The sequence below is a fragment of the Epinephelus moara genome, chromosome 20 (genome assembly GCF_006386435.1).
Source record: "Epinephelus moara isolate mb chromosome 20, YSFRI_EMoa_1.0, whole genome shotgun sequence".
NCBI lineage: Eukaryota > Metazoa > Chordata > Actinopteri > Perciformes > Serranidae > Epinephelus > Epinephelus moara.
Genome location: NC_065525.1, coordinates 29,338,196 through 29,354,652, shown reverse-complemented (window position 1 = coordinate 29,354,652; position 16,457 = coordinate 29,338,196). Strand labels below are relative to the sequence as shown.

Below are 16,457 nucleotides of genomic sequence, written 5' to 3'. Positions count from 1 at the left end.
CAACAGGTCTAAGTTAAGCAGAATGGAGGATATACATGTAGGTAAAACTTCAAATAATAGCCCGGGCTATGCTAAATCATAAATCGTTGCATCATGTATCCACATAAATTGATTTCTTCTTAACACTGACAACTCTGCAGTTCTGCTGATTTCCGCTTTGATGAACCTTTCTGATTTCAGCCCAGTGAAACCCACAAAAACTGACAAACTGTTGCCTCGCTGATGTGTTCAGCGTCTCTGATGTTACAAAGAAAACTGCTGCTGCCGAAGAATCAAAGGGCAATGCAGATTGTTGAAACAGATTGTTAGATAAATGATAGAGTGTGAGGTGAAATGCTATCTTTCACTGGGAACGACAAGACGTCCAAACGGGGTCTAAACACCTTCTCCTTACACAACAGCCCCTGAATAAACTGCACCTCAACGTCGACGACTTTATTCACAAAAGGACACATCATGTCTCTCCTTCCTGCTACATGCTTAGCGGGCGATCAGCCTCAGGCTTAGATGAAGCAAACCTGCCAGCCAGTAGGTTTCACAGAGTATGTTGCCATAGTAACTGACTCAGGGTTACGCTGAACTAGCTTTGTGAAACGGAAAACTCTGAGTTTCATCTCAGGCTTAACATACTCAGAGTTTTTACTAATCCCGCCTTCTGAAATGGGGCCCGAACTTTGGTTTTGTATGCATTTTTTATTTCTCCTGGCTATTTGGGATCAGTAGGACCTGATAAGTATAAAAAAAGGAAACACTGTCAACGATATTAAAGTCCCAATGAGAGTATACTTCCTAATTAACAGTGTCTTAGCTTGTTACTGTTGCTTAAAATGGTCAAATGTGTTTTCATATCAAACTACAAACATTATTAATCACAGATAAACATGTTTCAGTCATAAAATGTGGTCAAGTTTTGGCCCTTGTCCACTTTTGTGCTGCAGACTGACTGGCAGAGATGGCTGCCATCTTGTTTTTACATGGATTAGTGTGCTGTATTCTTACAACTACTAGATGGCACAAAAAAGGGATGGAAGTACTACTGAATTCTAACTGCAGATTCACTAAAGTAAGCAGCATTTTAATGTAGCTTGTTTTACTGCTGAGTGCTTGAATCTAGAATTATGTATAATATTTTAATTTGTGATTATCTGTTCTGCAAGTAAACTGAAGCAACCAGTTCCCAGTTGTCAAACAGCTGAAATGGAGGAAAAAAGTACAGTATTTCCCTCTGAAATGTGGTGGAGTAAAAATAATAATAAAGTGGCATTAGATGGAAATGCCCAAGTGAAGTACAAGAACTTGAAAATTGTACACTGTCTGAGTAAATCTTCTTTCCAGCACAGTCACGTGTGAATATATGGGAAATACATATAAATCAAAAATGTCCAGTTACCGAAATTCAAAGAAGAGCCACAAGAATTTTAAACAAAATTATGTATACAGAACCAACAAACCCGCAATTTATTGTGTTATAAACTCTAAACTTAAGAGATTGGGTAGATTTTAAAACAGTACAAATTATTTATGAATTAAAAAACCAAGCTTTAACTGATATTATTTCAAAAGATGTTTAAAATATGATATGACTGTGTGAGGATTAATGTGAAAATAATCATCTTTATTTCAGTGGTTTCTTGAACAAATAATCATGACAAGAAAGCTGGCAGTGGTATAATAGGAAGTGGTAGTAGCATTAGTTTTTACATGATGTTCCTCAAGACAAATAGGTTGTATATTGTGGGCGCAGTTGTAGCTCCCACGTACACCTTTTCAGTCTTTGGAAAATGCTCCATGTTATGTAATTGGGCTGTATTGTATTTTGGTGGTGTTTTACTTAAAGTAATTGTCTGTTTTGTTGTTTTTGGGAGTGATTACTTACAGTTTATTTACCTTATGTATGCATGATAATCACATTTAATAACACTGGGCCCAGCTGAGCATTAAAGCTGTGAGATTAAAGCAAACATAAGAGACACCTTATTTTGCACAACTTTCCCCAATTTGCTCGAGCAGCCAGCCGCAAAGCCCCAAGAGGCCATGGGAACAGTCCACCGGCCCTTTCACTCACATTCATTCAGCTTGGAATGAGCTAATCCACCTCGCCGTGATCACAAAAGCCCGTGTTGCATCACAAATCTCTTAACCTTTTACAGTTACACACAGTACGTTTTTGTTTTGCAGTTATATATTGTTTGGGCCGTCCTCTTTTTGTGTGTACGGGCCATACAGTGAGTGCAGCGTACAGTGACATGCATTAATCTCTGTGGTTCACAGAGGGTGAGTCAGTGATGCAGTGATATGATAGGGCTGTGGAGACTCACATAAAGAAGCTACAGGACACACTGGACAATGGGTTTCTAAGAACAGCAGCAGACGCTATAATTCATCTGGTCATCAAGTTTTAATGGTCCTATCTGTGCCTTTAATTAGCTGGACACATTCACTGGGTGACTACAACAAAAGAAAGCACACAGGTGCCGTCCTCTGTTCACGTACATCCGCTTGGCACTAATGAAAAATTGATTGGCTAATAACACACGCTGAAAGTCTAATCCCTTCCACAGCAGCCCGCAGCATCTTCCACCTCCACGTCACTTGACACGAAACACAAAACAGTCGCAGGGTAGGATACAGATTTTGCATTATTAATTCAGGAGGAACATGTAAACAATCTGCTGTTTTTACAGAAACAGGGGCGTGTTTTAAGACGTGTGGTTAGTGAGTTTTCTTGACATGTTTAAAGTCAGGGATTCACAAAGATGTCCAGATAACTCAGTAAACATGGGATACCTAACTTGCTTTAATAGGCCAAAATTAATGATATTTATGGGTATATATAATAAATGACTTGCCTGTTTTCAACCTTTTGACATCTGTTGTCTTCGCTTGTCAGCGATCCTGACACAAAAGTGGACAAGGTCCAAAACCTGATCACATTTTATGGTTGAGATTTGTTTATTTATGATTAATTGATAATGTTTGTAGTTTGATATGACAACAAATCTGACCAACTTTAGCAACAGTAACAAGCTAAGACACTGTTAATTAGGAAGTACGCGTTTGAAGACACTGGGACTTTATTATCGTCTCATTTGAGGACACTGGGACTTAATCGTTGTCTCGTTTGAAGACATTAGGACTTTATTATTGTCTCGTTTGAGGACATTGGGACTTAATTATCATCTCATTTGAGGACACTGGGACTTAATAATCATTGACAATGTTTCATTTTTTTAAACTTATCAGGTCCTACTGATCCCAAATAGCTAGGAGAAATTAAAAATGCGTACTGAACAAAAGTTCGGGTCTCAGGAGGACATTAACTGTGCCCTGGCAAACAACAACACAAGCAATTAGAAACTGTTTCTGCTAAAGAGCTTAAAAAAGTCTTACCACAGCAATTCAATATGCTGAAGTGGCCAAAAAAGCTGACAAGGGCCGAGTAGTGCCAAAAAATCTACGGCGAGAGACACTCACCAACAGCCGACTATCGGCTTGGTGTGTCGGCACCCTTATCACAGATCTGTCAGTGGGTCAGTGCTCTCTGACACCTTATGTACATTAAAAGTACAAAAATACAATTCCTACTCTAAATTAATTTATTGTAATTGTGAGTCAGAGAACAGTCGGGAGGCCTGTCTACATCCTATTGTGGGCCAGATTTGGCTCACAGGCCGAAAGTTGAGTTCGGCTTTTCTAGACAGTCCCAAGGTGCACTGATTAACACATGCCAGAAACATCAAAACTGTGGAATAAATTTGAAGAGGCAGAGGACAACATGTCTAAAAGGACTCCAGTGCTCACTGCAAAATCAAATGTTTGTGTTTGGGGTCAGTTTAACTGGAGACAGGATACGTGAAACACACCTGGGGGGAACAAAGGGGGGACTTTGATGAACAAAGGTCAAAGGTTGATTAGGTTGATATACTTGTCAGCTGAAGGATGTTTATCGCTTCTAATGGTTTGAATACTCCATTGATGTCTGCTGAATGCTTAACAAATTGATCACCTGGCATAGGATATATGCAGGCTGTTTCCTCAGCCTTAGAGTTAAGGTAAGGAGCTTGGACATCTGGAAGGAGCTCGGAGTAGAGCCGCTGCTCCTTCGCGTCTAAAGGGGTCAGTTGAGGTGGTTTGGGCATCTGATCAGGATGCCTCCTGGGCGCCCCCTGCTGGAGGTGTTAGGGGCACGTACCACTGGTAGGACGGCCCGGGGCAGACCCAGAACACACTGGAGGGTTTACATATCTCATCTGGCCTGGGAACGCCTTGGGGTCCCCCAGGAGGAGCTGGAAAGAGGGATATCTGGGGTGCTTTGCTCGACCTGCTGACCCCGCGACCTGGCCCCATGAAAATGGATGAAAATGAATGGATGGATGTTTTTTGAATTTAAAGGGTTTTTGCAGCAATGACATGCATGACTCAAACACTGCTGCCTTTTTAAGTAAGAGGCTAAAAAAGGGCACTGCTACGGTAAATATTTTCTGTCTCCTCATCCACACAGAAAGCCTATCATACTGCAGGCTGCTGACCTCCTAATTCATCCCACCATGACCCAGTGCACGTACAACTTGTCATATTTTTTGGCTATTTGGTAGTCCACAGCTGCCATCCAAACATAAGCGCTGCATACAGTGAAGAATCTGGAGTCAGCTCCATCTGTTCTCCAATAATATCCAATCAAAGTGGAAACACAGTGGTGTAAAAACACAGTGGTGTAAATAATAAGATAAAAGTGGTTGAAAGGTGTTTTTATTTTCAAATGACTCGACTATTTTCCATCCACATTAATTTGTCCAAAAGATGGAGTCCACGATTTAACCAAGTGCTTCCCATTTTTAGCCGTCTTGGTGCATTCTATATACAAATCTATATACACAACAACTTCATGATGTCAAACATTTGACAAGTGATGCTGCACGATCCTTTGGATTGGCAAACAAATAAGAAACAAAGGTTATAACCTTCTGCGATTAAAAACATCTCACAAATCAATTTCACATTTTGACACATTTTTTTTCTTTTTCCTCATAATTTTTAGAAAATAAAAAAAGCAGTGAAAAAACAAACCGTCCTGATTCCTTCAAAGTGGAAACGATCTGCAGAAAAAAAGGAAAGGCCTGGAGGCGATGAAGCATAAAATACTATGTACAATAAAAAGCGCAAACTACTATGCAGGTTTCGAGGGGTTCGTTCCTGAACGGGCTGCTGTTGGCGGCTCACGTGCCACTGGAGTCGGTTTTATTTGTCCTCTTGGTGAGTTGTGCTCTACTGACTGGTTACTGAGGAGTCACAAGCAGGAGCAAGGTTAGAGTGAGAACAGAATTCCCAAATGATGCTGCGTCATAAATACAGTATGTTGTGACCACTTAGTGATCGGTCTGTGGAGCACTCTGACTGGCTGGCTGTCCAGTTTTAATAGTCCAATGTTGCGATGGCACAGTGTGTCAGACCCCAGTGACCGTCTGGCTATTGTAATCCGTGGACTCCATTTTGAGGATGTACGGGATGATGCTGTCGATCTGCACGTTGCCGATGAGCCCGGCGAAAAACAGCTCCTCGGTGACGGCTGCACTTATCAGCCTGAGGGCAGGAAGACGCAGCAGCAGCTTGGATAACCTGAGAGCAATGAGTGGGAGAGAGACATAAAATTTGAACGTGTACTGTAGCAGCTTCATTCATGGTATCGTCATAAATCTGTCTGTCAATGAGCTGGCCTTATGTTGTACAGACAAGTCTACTGACCGATAGGAGTCTTCTGGGTAAGTCCTGGTTACGTAGTCCTGCAGCTCCATGTAGGCCTTCTCCTGAAATCGCTCTATCTGTGGGGTGTTATCTATGCCTGGGTGATCTGGGAAAAAAAAACAACACAGTCAGACAGGAGTCCATGCACATTTGGCACTATGTAAGTGGTTCCCAACTGGTGGGTCCGGGTCAAAAAGTGGGTCACAGGTCCATTCTGAATGGACCGAAAGTGACTTGACAACATGTCAAATTTGTAAAAAAACACACTTTATTTTTAAGTACGATGAATTTCCAGCACAGAGCTTTTATTTTGAAGCAAGTGACTACTTGACAGAGATGTCAAATTAGCTTGACAACAGGGCCAAACGCCAGTACGATGCTGAATATATTTAACTGTTTGGACCCTGAACTACTGACTACGATGAAATCTGGACCCCGTGGCTGGACCAGTTGGGAACAACTGCTCTAAGGCCTCCTGAAACACCAAGCTGACAGTCGGCCGTTGGTCACAGTCAGGCTGTCGGTGAGCATCTGTCGCCCTAGTTTTTGACATGTGTCCCGCACCGTTAGCACTAAGTGGCCCTTGTGGGCTTCTTTTTTGGCCGATTCAGCTTGTTGAATCTGCTGTTTAAGGGCAGTTTAGCTCAGTGCAAGAGATGAGAAGCACAAATGAGGAAAGCAAAAAAACAGCTAAAGTAAAGAGGGTGTGAGATCCTTTTAAGCCATTGTGCTTTTTGGCAGAAACAGTTTGTAATTGTGTTATTGTTTGCTGGCACATGGTAAGGATCCTTTGTTCTATCAGCAATAGGTTGTGATGTTAATGTGCTAACCTGCTAACTAGCATCGTGTATCCGTCCTGTCGCCGTTTTTTTAATAACAAGTTAGTTACGTGCTTTTTGGCCGAGACACAGGCGATGTGAGGCGATGCAACAGTCGACATTCACTGTCACTAACGGCATTACTGATTCTGATCTAACAGGAGGACAAGAACTTAAGTTATTTTCATTTTGTAAACTGGGCAGTGGTCTACGCACCAGGACTGAAGAGAACGATGGCTTTGAGGTAGGCATATTCATAAGAGTCTGGGGTCAGCTTGGTCATGCTGTTACAGAACTCCTGCATCCTCCAGATGTGCTCCATCACCAGTTTTACTCGCTCTGGGGACAACTTATCTGTAAGAGAGTAAAAAGAGAGAGGAAAATGTGAGGGGCAGAACATCAGTAAAGATACAAATTATGCCACAAAAATAAATATGACAGATTTAAATATGTGCATGGCATGCATTTATTCCCCTCTGCATCACACTGAGAAACACTGTTTGGCCTTCTGGAACTGTATTCATGTGATAAACCTTTGAGGCTTTTAAGAGCAGAGCCGTCCTACCTTCCTGTAAGCTGGTCTGCAGATGGTTGATAATGGCACTTAGGATGGTACCAACATTCATAACGTTGGAGCACTGTGCCAGACCCAGGGCAAACAGCTCGTTCCAGCAGGCTTTCATTAAGTTAATGTCATTGTCCTGACCACTGGAAAATAATAAAATAAGAGTCATTTAAATTTGCTGCAGAGAACTGTGTGACCACTCGGGCTGTACCAAACAGAGATTTTAATGCTTCCAGTATATTTTAGGACATAATAATCCACACAAAAGAAATTCCTCAATTTGAATAAAAATGATTTATCCAATTAAATCAGTTAGTCTTTTTTATTAAATCAACTTTATTTAATAACTAAATGTAATTTATGGTGCTTTTAGATTGATGCTGGACTGTCCCGTTGCCTCCCTTTGTGTGCAGCAAACCGGAGAGCAAACTGTTTTGTGACCACAGAGGAAACGTTTTTTTGAAAGACTTAACGGCAGCAAAAATGGATTTAAGCAGAATATTTACTTCAATAAAAATGTGAATTTTGGAAATGATTACATCCGTCATCTATCATTTTTCAATTAAATGTTGACTTTTGGACTTTACAGCGCTCTAGAGTTGTTGAAAATCACACGAGCTGGACACAATCCTACACGACCACAACTGGAATTTAATTCTACAAACAGTATAATACTAATAATCTTAGTGTAACCTAATCTGAAAATGTGCAAAAAATATCCGCTTAAATAGAAAAATACACATGGAAAAGAAAAGAAAAGAAAGTAAGAAAGGAAAACGTGCAGACTGTCGATTAAGAATTCAAATGTCATCCTTAAGAATGAAGCTTCGAAATATTCAGTACAGCCCTGGTGGCCACATAAGGGAAACTTTATTACTTAACTGTCATTTTGTAACTGACATGCAATTAATTAAAAGGTGTGTTTATGAAACAATGACACATCTTGTGACAAAAGCTTACCCAAGTGTTTGAAATGCAGGGATGGAGCGAGCCCAGTGCATAGAGAGAAAAAGTAGCCGGGAAGCTGACTCACAGATGTAGTTGACATTGAGGTACTCTGGCACAGGCAAAGGCATCATAAGCTGCGGGAACACGTTGTAAAGAGAGAAACATGACCGCAGTGTTCCTCAGAAAAGTGTGTAACTCAGTAAAACATAAGCAGGAGTTTTGGTTTCGGGTTTCTTCCTGAGGGTAGAGGTCAGTGGCCGTGCTTTTACCTTGAAAGGGATATGGCTGTCAGAGAGTATAGGGCCCTCTAGCTCCACCACAGGACCTGACTGGTCCCCTGACATCAGCTGCATTGTGGCCTCCAAAGAATCTCCTGCTGTGCCGTCATTAGGGTGCAGGACTTTGGCCAGGGTGTCAAAAGCTCTAATGATACACAGAATATGAAAACAAGAATTTCTTATGTGCAATAATTTCTTAAAGTTAAATGAAGACAAAACTGCTTGTCGGCCCTAAAACAAAAAGATAAATGCTGTTTAATAATCTGTGGAATTTAACTCCCTGGATTAAATGATCCTTGATTCAGATCTAAGCTTCAAGCCCCACATTAACAAGGTGACGAAAACATCACTTTTCCACCTCAGAAACACAGCTAAGGTTCGACCATTTCTAAATGAAAGAGATGTAGAGAAATTGATTCATGCCTTTATTTCAAGCTGTCTCGCGTACTGTAACTTCAGACTTCAGCTCATTCAAAACTCTGCAGCTCAGCTATTAACCAGAACCAATAAGAGAGAACACATCAGGCCAGTCTGAGCTGCTCTGACTACATTTCGAATTAATTTTAAGCTCCTCCTCCTTGTATACAAAGCCCTAAATGGGCTGGGACCAAGCTACATTGCTAACTCCCTTGTTAACTATTTGCCTCCAAGAACACCGCGATCATCTGCTGCTGCTTTATCAGTGGTTCCCAGCAACAATCGGGACCTTTAGATACCGGGGAAGCTAGCTCACTAAATATTTTCAAAAGAAAGTTAATGTAGCCTTCAACTAGCTCTGACTTTCCTGACACAGGTCTGAAACTCTTTCTTTTTATGCTTCACACTTCTGCAACCCTTTCAGAATCGTACTTGATTTCATGATTTATAGTTTTACAATTCTCAGTTCTGTTTTATATCCATTATGTCTATTTTCATGTGAAGCATGCCCTGATTGTAAAGCACTTTGTGCTGCATTTCTTGTATGAAAGGTGCTATATAAGTGAAGTTTATTATTATCAGTAAATGTTAACATTAAGGATCCACGTTTTGAGTCAGACACCACATGTATTGTAGCTTCGACAGACAGAGAATAAACAGGATGCAACTCACAGCAGCACTGTGCTGACGCTCAATGTATGGTTCATTTTGACTGACTATGGGTGAATCTAATTAAGTCCTTAAGACCGGAATCAGAGACCACATGGCCCTGCTGGAAATTCTATTAAAGCTTTGTGACAAACAGAAAATAACAGCCCCTGGGTTTCTCTACAGTGCTCCTGATGATCTCTAGTGTGTGTGTATCAACCTATTGAGAAGCAACTACCAGTTAGGATCAAAGCCTCTTGATTCTTTATGACATCTCCCTCACCGAGTGATATCACTTGCAGTTTGCTCATCCCCTTGGACGTCTGTCATCGAGCTGTCCCCGTTACTGAGCGTTTCGACTCCCATCAGATCATTGTCGCCTTCACTCGCCTCCCTGGCCTTGTTGAGGTGGGCGAGGGATGTCACGACATTGGCCAGCGTGCCGAGGTCACCTTGAGATGGGTCATCCTGCTGTATGGGTATCAATCATTAACAATGATGTATTCATAAACACGGATGTTCGAATTCATCTGTACAGCACTGTCTCTACTCAACAAAACATTTGTGCTCATCACTGAACTACTTCAAGAAAGAATAACAAAACCAGAACTGTTTAATGAACAGGAATTATTCCTTTCTTAATCATAATTTATCATTCTGATGTATTAAAAAACCCCTTATTCTCAGGGCTGGATTGACATGTCAGACTTCATTTAAATGTCATTTGACTACATTAGTCAGTGTTACCTTGTCGGGGGACGCTGGAATCAAGATGGTGTTTTCCAGCTTAGAGAAGGGCTGTTGGATGTTGAGCAACATGTTTGACTCCAGCAAACTTGTAGACCTGAAGTCAGAGATTGAACATTTCACAAATTACATTACATTACGTAATATGGAGCCATGCAATATGATTTAGTCACTACTAGGGCTGCCGCAATATCCGCAGTATTGTAGTGTGTCACTATTGACAAGCCAACCGCAGGGGACGGAAAGTAACCGCTGCAACCTGTGTGTGCTATGTATTTACACTCTGCTACAAATGGCAGCAGCATGATGAGCTGCTGAGTGTCTGTTCTGCGCTGAGTGCTGCACAGTTGCTGTTTTTTTCCCTGGTTGCCGAGAGTTGAAAAATATTTAGCTCTGGGTGTACGATCACAGTGTAGGAGGAGCGGGACAAACACCACATAGATCAACCGTCGCATCGCTGAACAACAACAATAGAGGAGAAATCAATCAATTCTGAAACCACTCAGGCCGACAGGTCCGTCCTCTCTCCCTACGTGCTTCAGTCATACCTTCAACCAGAGCACGGGCCAAAGCAAGCAGGTACTCTCTCTGTGCCACAGCAACAAAAGCGAGTCAGCTGAAAAAAAACTCTGTGCCCTTATTGCACCCATCGCCCTTTAGTGTTCTGCACTTATCAATGAACATGTATTTAATCTGCTTTGAAACTGTACAATCCCTGTCATTTAAAAAGCAACAGCATACCTAATAATATCTTAAATATAAAGCTTCTTTACAAATCACTAAAATCATGATAAATGAAGTAATTAGCAAAAACGACACATAACGGTGGTAATACCACATATCACGCTGTTGAGCCACCCTTTATCACCGAAGAAATTCCTTCACCACGACAGCTCTAGTCATTACTCAAACTCTTATCAGTTTATTAGTTACACGGGTACAATCTCATTTAATTCAGTCCTGTCCACTGCAACAAATTCTGTCTTTCCTTTACCGGCCAGATAAAGACAATGTGTCTGAGAGAGGCTGAGTCAACTCTGTGGTAATTTTCAGGCTGAAGTAAGAGATGGCGATGTGTTCATATGCATTAAATTAAGAGATGTTTCTAGTTTCCTTTCTCCATCACGTATATAAATGGAGAAGACAAAACATGAGAAACGACTTTCAATATGATGCAGTCCAATAGAACACCACAGAGTTATTAGAAACTGAACCAAAGATATTGTATAAAGTAGAGCGCAGTTAGGGCCGCATTTTCCTGACCGAACCAGACCCGAGTCCGAGACTGTTATAACCAAGCCCGTCCCGACCCAACAGCCTTTCTGATTTTAAAGTCCGAACCTGACCCGAGCCCGATGCAGTTTGTTACCTCACATAGTTATTGTTATCACGGTTACAGCTTGCCTGTTCACAGTGATCACACATGGACAGTGTGTAAATGACCATCAAAAGGCTGCTGTTACGCACAGTCAAACATGCTGCGTGCAAACACAGCAGCGCAGAACAGCACACACTCAGTTGGAGCGGAGCCTGTGTTGCGTTCAGGTGTTGTCATGTAAATAACAAATTCCAGCACTTGAATAGGCCATAGCATAACACAATAGCATGTCAAGTGGGCTGAACCCGAACCGAAAATGTCTGATTTGTTGTCCGAACCCAGCCCCTGTCGGGCTCGGGTCGGTATCCACACTCTGGTGTAAAGTTATTCTTCACATCAAGATGGCGGCGCGCACTTGGGCAGCGGCTCTTTGCTCTCTAGTCTGGTGCATTTTTTCTGTGTTTTTGTCTGCGTGTTGAGATCTGTGTCCAGCAGACTACGTGTACAGTCGACAAGAGTTAATCAACATCGGATCATGTTACAATATGTGAGTTTAAAGTGATCATCAGCTAATTTTGTTGTATTCCTATGCAATGACAATAAAGGCTTTCTATTCTATTCTATTTCTATTCCCTGTGTTGCAGTAGACTGTACAGATGTATCTAATAAACTGGTAAATTAGTGTATTGTATTTTGGCTGTACCTTGCAGTTTCCTTATCCGACACAAAAGTGGGTGTGGCTGCCAGAGGACTGCACAGGTTCTTGCGGATGTAGATCTTCTCAGTGGAGGCTGCACAGTTGACGGATTTCTCTCTGGTGGTCACTTCGACAGGCTTCCTCTCACACTGTACAGCTGAAGAAGAAAACAAAGACATCAGACTTTCTCTTTGTGGGTACTGAATAACATATACACAGCTGTATGTAAAGAATATTTAACTCTCTTACAGTCCTGTTTCATGCCCAGATTTATGCAGCGCTGCAGACGACAGTATTGGCAGCGGTTTCGGTGGAGCTTGTTGATGGCACACTCTCCGGAGCCCCTGCATGTGTACACCAGGTTCTTTCTAATGCTGCGTTTGAAGAAGCCCTTACAGCCCTCACAGCTGACAGCTCCGTAATGACGCCCTGAGAGAGGAAAGAGAAAACAAGGTCAGGTTGGTGAACCCTTACTCGCGTGTTCCCGAAAAACAATAATGTTATAGCAAATTAAACTTATTTCCTACCTGAGGCCTTGTCCCCACAGACAACGCAGTACTCTATAACCGGCTTCACAATGGACTGGTCTGACCCCTCGGTCACAAACTGACAAACAACCCAAGACAATGAAATGATTTAATACAGCAAACACTGCAATAAGTTTAGACTCACTAAACATGTTCATGCTTCAGTCATAAGACCTTTCAGTAACTTGTTTATCAAAACTGGCAACAGGAAGCCACTAATATCCTCTGGCGATACCTGAATCTGCTGCCCGGCCAGATCAGGGGAGGCAAACAACAGCTGGTTAACCCCAGAGCCGTCTGGAGCGGCGAGGATGACCTTGTTGGGTGAGCCTTCCTGCTTGGCCAGGATCACCTTCCCAGCAGGGGAATAGTCAGCATTTGCTAAGATAAATTGTTGTTTTCCAGGGGAAGATGGCTCAAGTGCTGTGACGATCTGGATCTTCTGTCCAGTTTGCTGATCAGTTACAATCTGTGAGAAACAAAAGAGCAACAAATGCGTGAGAGCTGACTGAATATGCAGCGAGAGTGTGGGAGACGTTGAGCTAATTACATGAGAAAATAAAAAACTGTTAGAAATTAAAAAACAGTATTTTTCATTGGAGGACTGCGGAGAAACTGTACAAATATGAGACAGTTCTGGGTTATACTGTCCACTACTCTTAGATCTTAGACCCAATTTTGACAAATTTATGTGCAAATTGTGTGTTTAGTCTAGTGATGCACAATAATATCAGCATGTCATCGGTCATCAGTAGATAAAGGCTTTAAAATGAAATATCCACATCAGCCCAAAATAAATCTCTGCCAGTATGACAGACAGATAAGATGATGCTGTAATTGTGCAACTTTAATTAATCAAATAGGTCAAATTTGCCCTGGATGTGACTTTTGTCAGGATTGTCTCAGGGACAGCATCATCCAGGTTGTTAAAGTATGATGAATTCTGCAGTTTTGTTATGTTAGATAAAAATAAAAATGGCATGGTTAACATGTAATCTAAATTGAAGTAGTTTTCTCATTTTACCTCATGAATGTGTACATTTGGAAAAGCTTAGCATTTTATGTCTGTATCTGCCAATGAGCCTTCATGAGGAGAAGAGACATAATAATATGTCAATTCCACAACAGGAGAGACTCGATGTCCCCTGCATTTAGATGGAAGAAATATGTACATATATCAATATCAGCATATCAGATATCTGCAAAAATCCAATATCATGCATTTCTAGTTTATTTACACACAATTAAAAAAAATAAGAGTATTTTCTAGTTGTGGACAGTCTGTCACATCACCTGGATCCTGTGTCCTAATGCCATGTTGCTGTCTGCTGACACAAGCTGAATCCTTTGTGTCTGTCCATCCATTCTGATACTGCATGCACCTTCTTCCACTGCTCTTCACATCAGTGCCCCATGAGGCACGCACAACTGCAGAGAGAGCATATACTTTACTCTAAGTCCTATTAAAGCAAACTTTGGGTCAGGTAAGGGAATACCCTCAAGGAAAAGGCTGAATTTATTTTGTAATTTTCTTTCAGTCATCAAATCCCATGTATAATACTTGTCAACAGTTTCTGACAGGTGATATATCTACAGTCCAATTTTTTAAACACTATGTAATTTCCCGAAACAGCAGGGTGCTGTAGTTTTTGGTAACACATTTGACAGGAATAAATAGTGCTTTCTGGGGGGACTATCGTTTAGCAGATTTATATACATTCTAGTAAGTATTTACAGAGGCTGGACGGTGTCAGTGAGATTGAAATAATGTTTTTGTACCGATGAAACCAATGTTTAGACTGATGGAATAAATGTCTTGGGATCATTTAGCACCTAGTATTAGGTTAGTTTAGTCTTCAGAGTTCTGTATATTATAAATGTTACTGTATGTTATATGCAGTTTCTTTTCTTAAATCTAGACAACATGTTCATAAACACATTTTAAAATACAATTTGCTTCATGTCTGGGCCCCTGTTCTGTGTGTTACATTTCACATCTCATTTCTTATGAAACGTACATGTATTTTTACTTTATCTGTTTTTGTGAATAAAATTGTGAATTGAGGTAAGCACCAGCCACCAAACAAATACTGGTAGAATATGCAAGTGGCATCTAGATTTGCTTCACTCACAAAACAAAGGTAATCTACTGAGTGGATTGTAGATTTTGGAAACCAGCAGCCACAGTGGCAGGTGAACAAGAGATGTTAATTTCCAACCCTGATTCAGTGTGTAATAAAGACACCGTGAATTTCATAATACTATCACCACATGTGTAAATAGCATGTTTTATATACTGATGTGTGCAAAGGGACCTGGTTTGATGCACTGCATCATAGCACAGAGATGTAATAAACATGACTATTACAACTACTCTCATCCCACATGTTTACTAGTTTATCATTACCTCTCCCTTTAGCTACAAGATATTTCTAAACGAAACTTGATCGTTATAATAAAAATGTGCTCAGACAAATAAGCCTGAAACGATCTGTACTGAACCAACAGGTAAAATAACATCATGTAATATGCTATACTGCGTGCCACTAACTACTGTTAGTTTGTGGCCTATGCTAACCAATGTAGCCGGCACTAGCTTGAAACTGTACTATTGGTGGCCTCGTTATAAAAAATACGGCTTAATATCACAGCAAAGTGACAACGGATGAGCGGCAAAGCTGCAACAGCAACACAAACAAGCTCTTGACAGCCAGCTATTTAAAATCGATACGGAAGATAAAGGTATTTCTTTTCCTGTGGGTGAAAGGTCAACATTGAAGGGTTAAAGCATGCTAGGGTTCAAGGCCCATGATGCCGAATCGCAGAGTGAACGGCGGGACTTCGGCTTTGACAACTGGGCTAAATACGCATTAATCTTTGAAATGGACTTCCACATCAGTAGACAGTTTAGCAAGGCAACTCATGGTGTAACGCTACAACGTGCCGCTGTCACATTCAGACTTATATTAAAGACGTGGCTGCTTAGTTTGCGCAGACTAGTTAGCACCGCTAGCATAGCAGCTAACATCAGCTAACGGTAACACAGCTAGCTGACGCGGCTAAGCTTGTTAGCTAACTAGCATGTCCGTTAACAACATTACCGCTGCGGCACAGCTACGCATAAACATGTAACGCTAGATACAGAACATGCTGTGCAGTCGCATACACATACCGACATCACTGCATACCTGCCAAATGTATTTTTAAAGCGCTGAGCTCCGGACGACAGTGCTAACGAGCTAGGCTAGCTGTTTGCTAGCTGGTAATGGTCGCTTCCCTGCTGAAGACTGAACACTCCCTCCCTTCCTGTGTTACTGGCCACTGCTGTCTCGTCCGTGAGCCTCTCATGCGTCCACGATATTAAATATGTCTTACCTGCCGTGGAGCTGTGGGGTCAGCTAATGTGTAGCCTTCAATAAATTAATATTTTAACAGTTTGCTGCAGTTGGTGGTGGGAGGGTCAGAGTTCGTGACCTTTTTTCATCAATAAACGAGGTACGCGCATGCGCAGTGAGATGTCCGCGGTTCATAGCCTGCCTGCCTGCCTGTGTGTGTCTGTGTGTGTGTGTGTGTGTGTGTGTGTGTGTGTGTGTGTGTGTGTGTGTGTGTGTCAACCTGTCAAAATGTACGTTATCTAGCTTCAGTTTCTTTTTGGTCTTTGCCATATCAGCTGTAAACAGTTAGATCACACAGTGTATGATTGAGTCAATATATTAACAGGTCTGCATATACATATATATACATAATAAAAA

General features: G+C 41.4%; 1 protein-coding gene across 3 annotated transcripts; it reads right to left on the bottom strand.

Moving 5' to 3' along the window:
* Positions 1–4,733: 4,733 nt before the first annotated feature.
* Positions 4,734–16,233, bottom strand: nr2c1 (nuclear receptor subfamily 2, group C, member 1). Of its 3 annotated transcripts, none has more exons than XM_050073904.1 (14): positions 16,081–16,233; positions 13,999–14,133; positions 12,941–13,174; positions 12,706–12,784; positions 12,428–12,607; positions 12,185–12,335; positions 10,164–10,260; positions 9,700–9,887; positions 8,343–8,496; positions 8,086–8,207; positions 7,126–7,268; positions 6,777–6,914; positions 5,743–5,848; positions 4,734–5,616 (listed from the first exon to the last, which is right to left on the bottom strand). In XM_050073904.1, exons 2-14 carry the CDS (start codon positions 14,068–14,070, stop codon positions 5,445–5,447), a joined length of 1,836 nt encoding a protein of 611 aa, XP_049929861.1. In that variant the 5' UTR covers positions 14,071–14,133; positions 16,081–16,233; the 3' UTR covers positions 4,734–5,444. The 3 variants fall into 3 exon arrangements, with proteins under 3 accessions (XP_049929861.1, XP_049929863.1, XP_049929862.1); XM_050073906.1 differs by having other exon boundaries at positions 9,700–9,884; XM_050073905.1 differs by lacking the exon at positions 16,081–16,233 and adding an exon at positions 15,894–16,042.
* Positions 16,234–16,457: the final 224 nt, after the last annotated feature.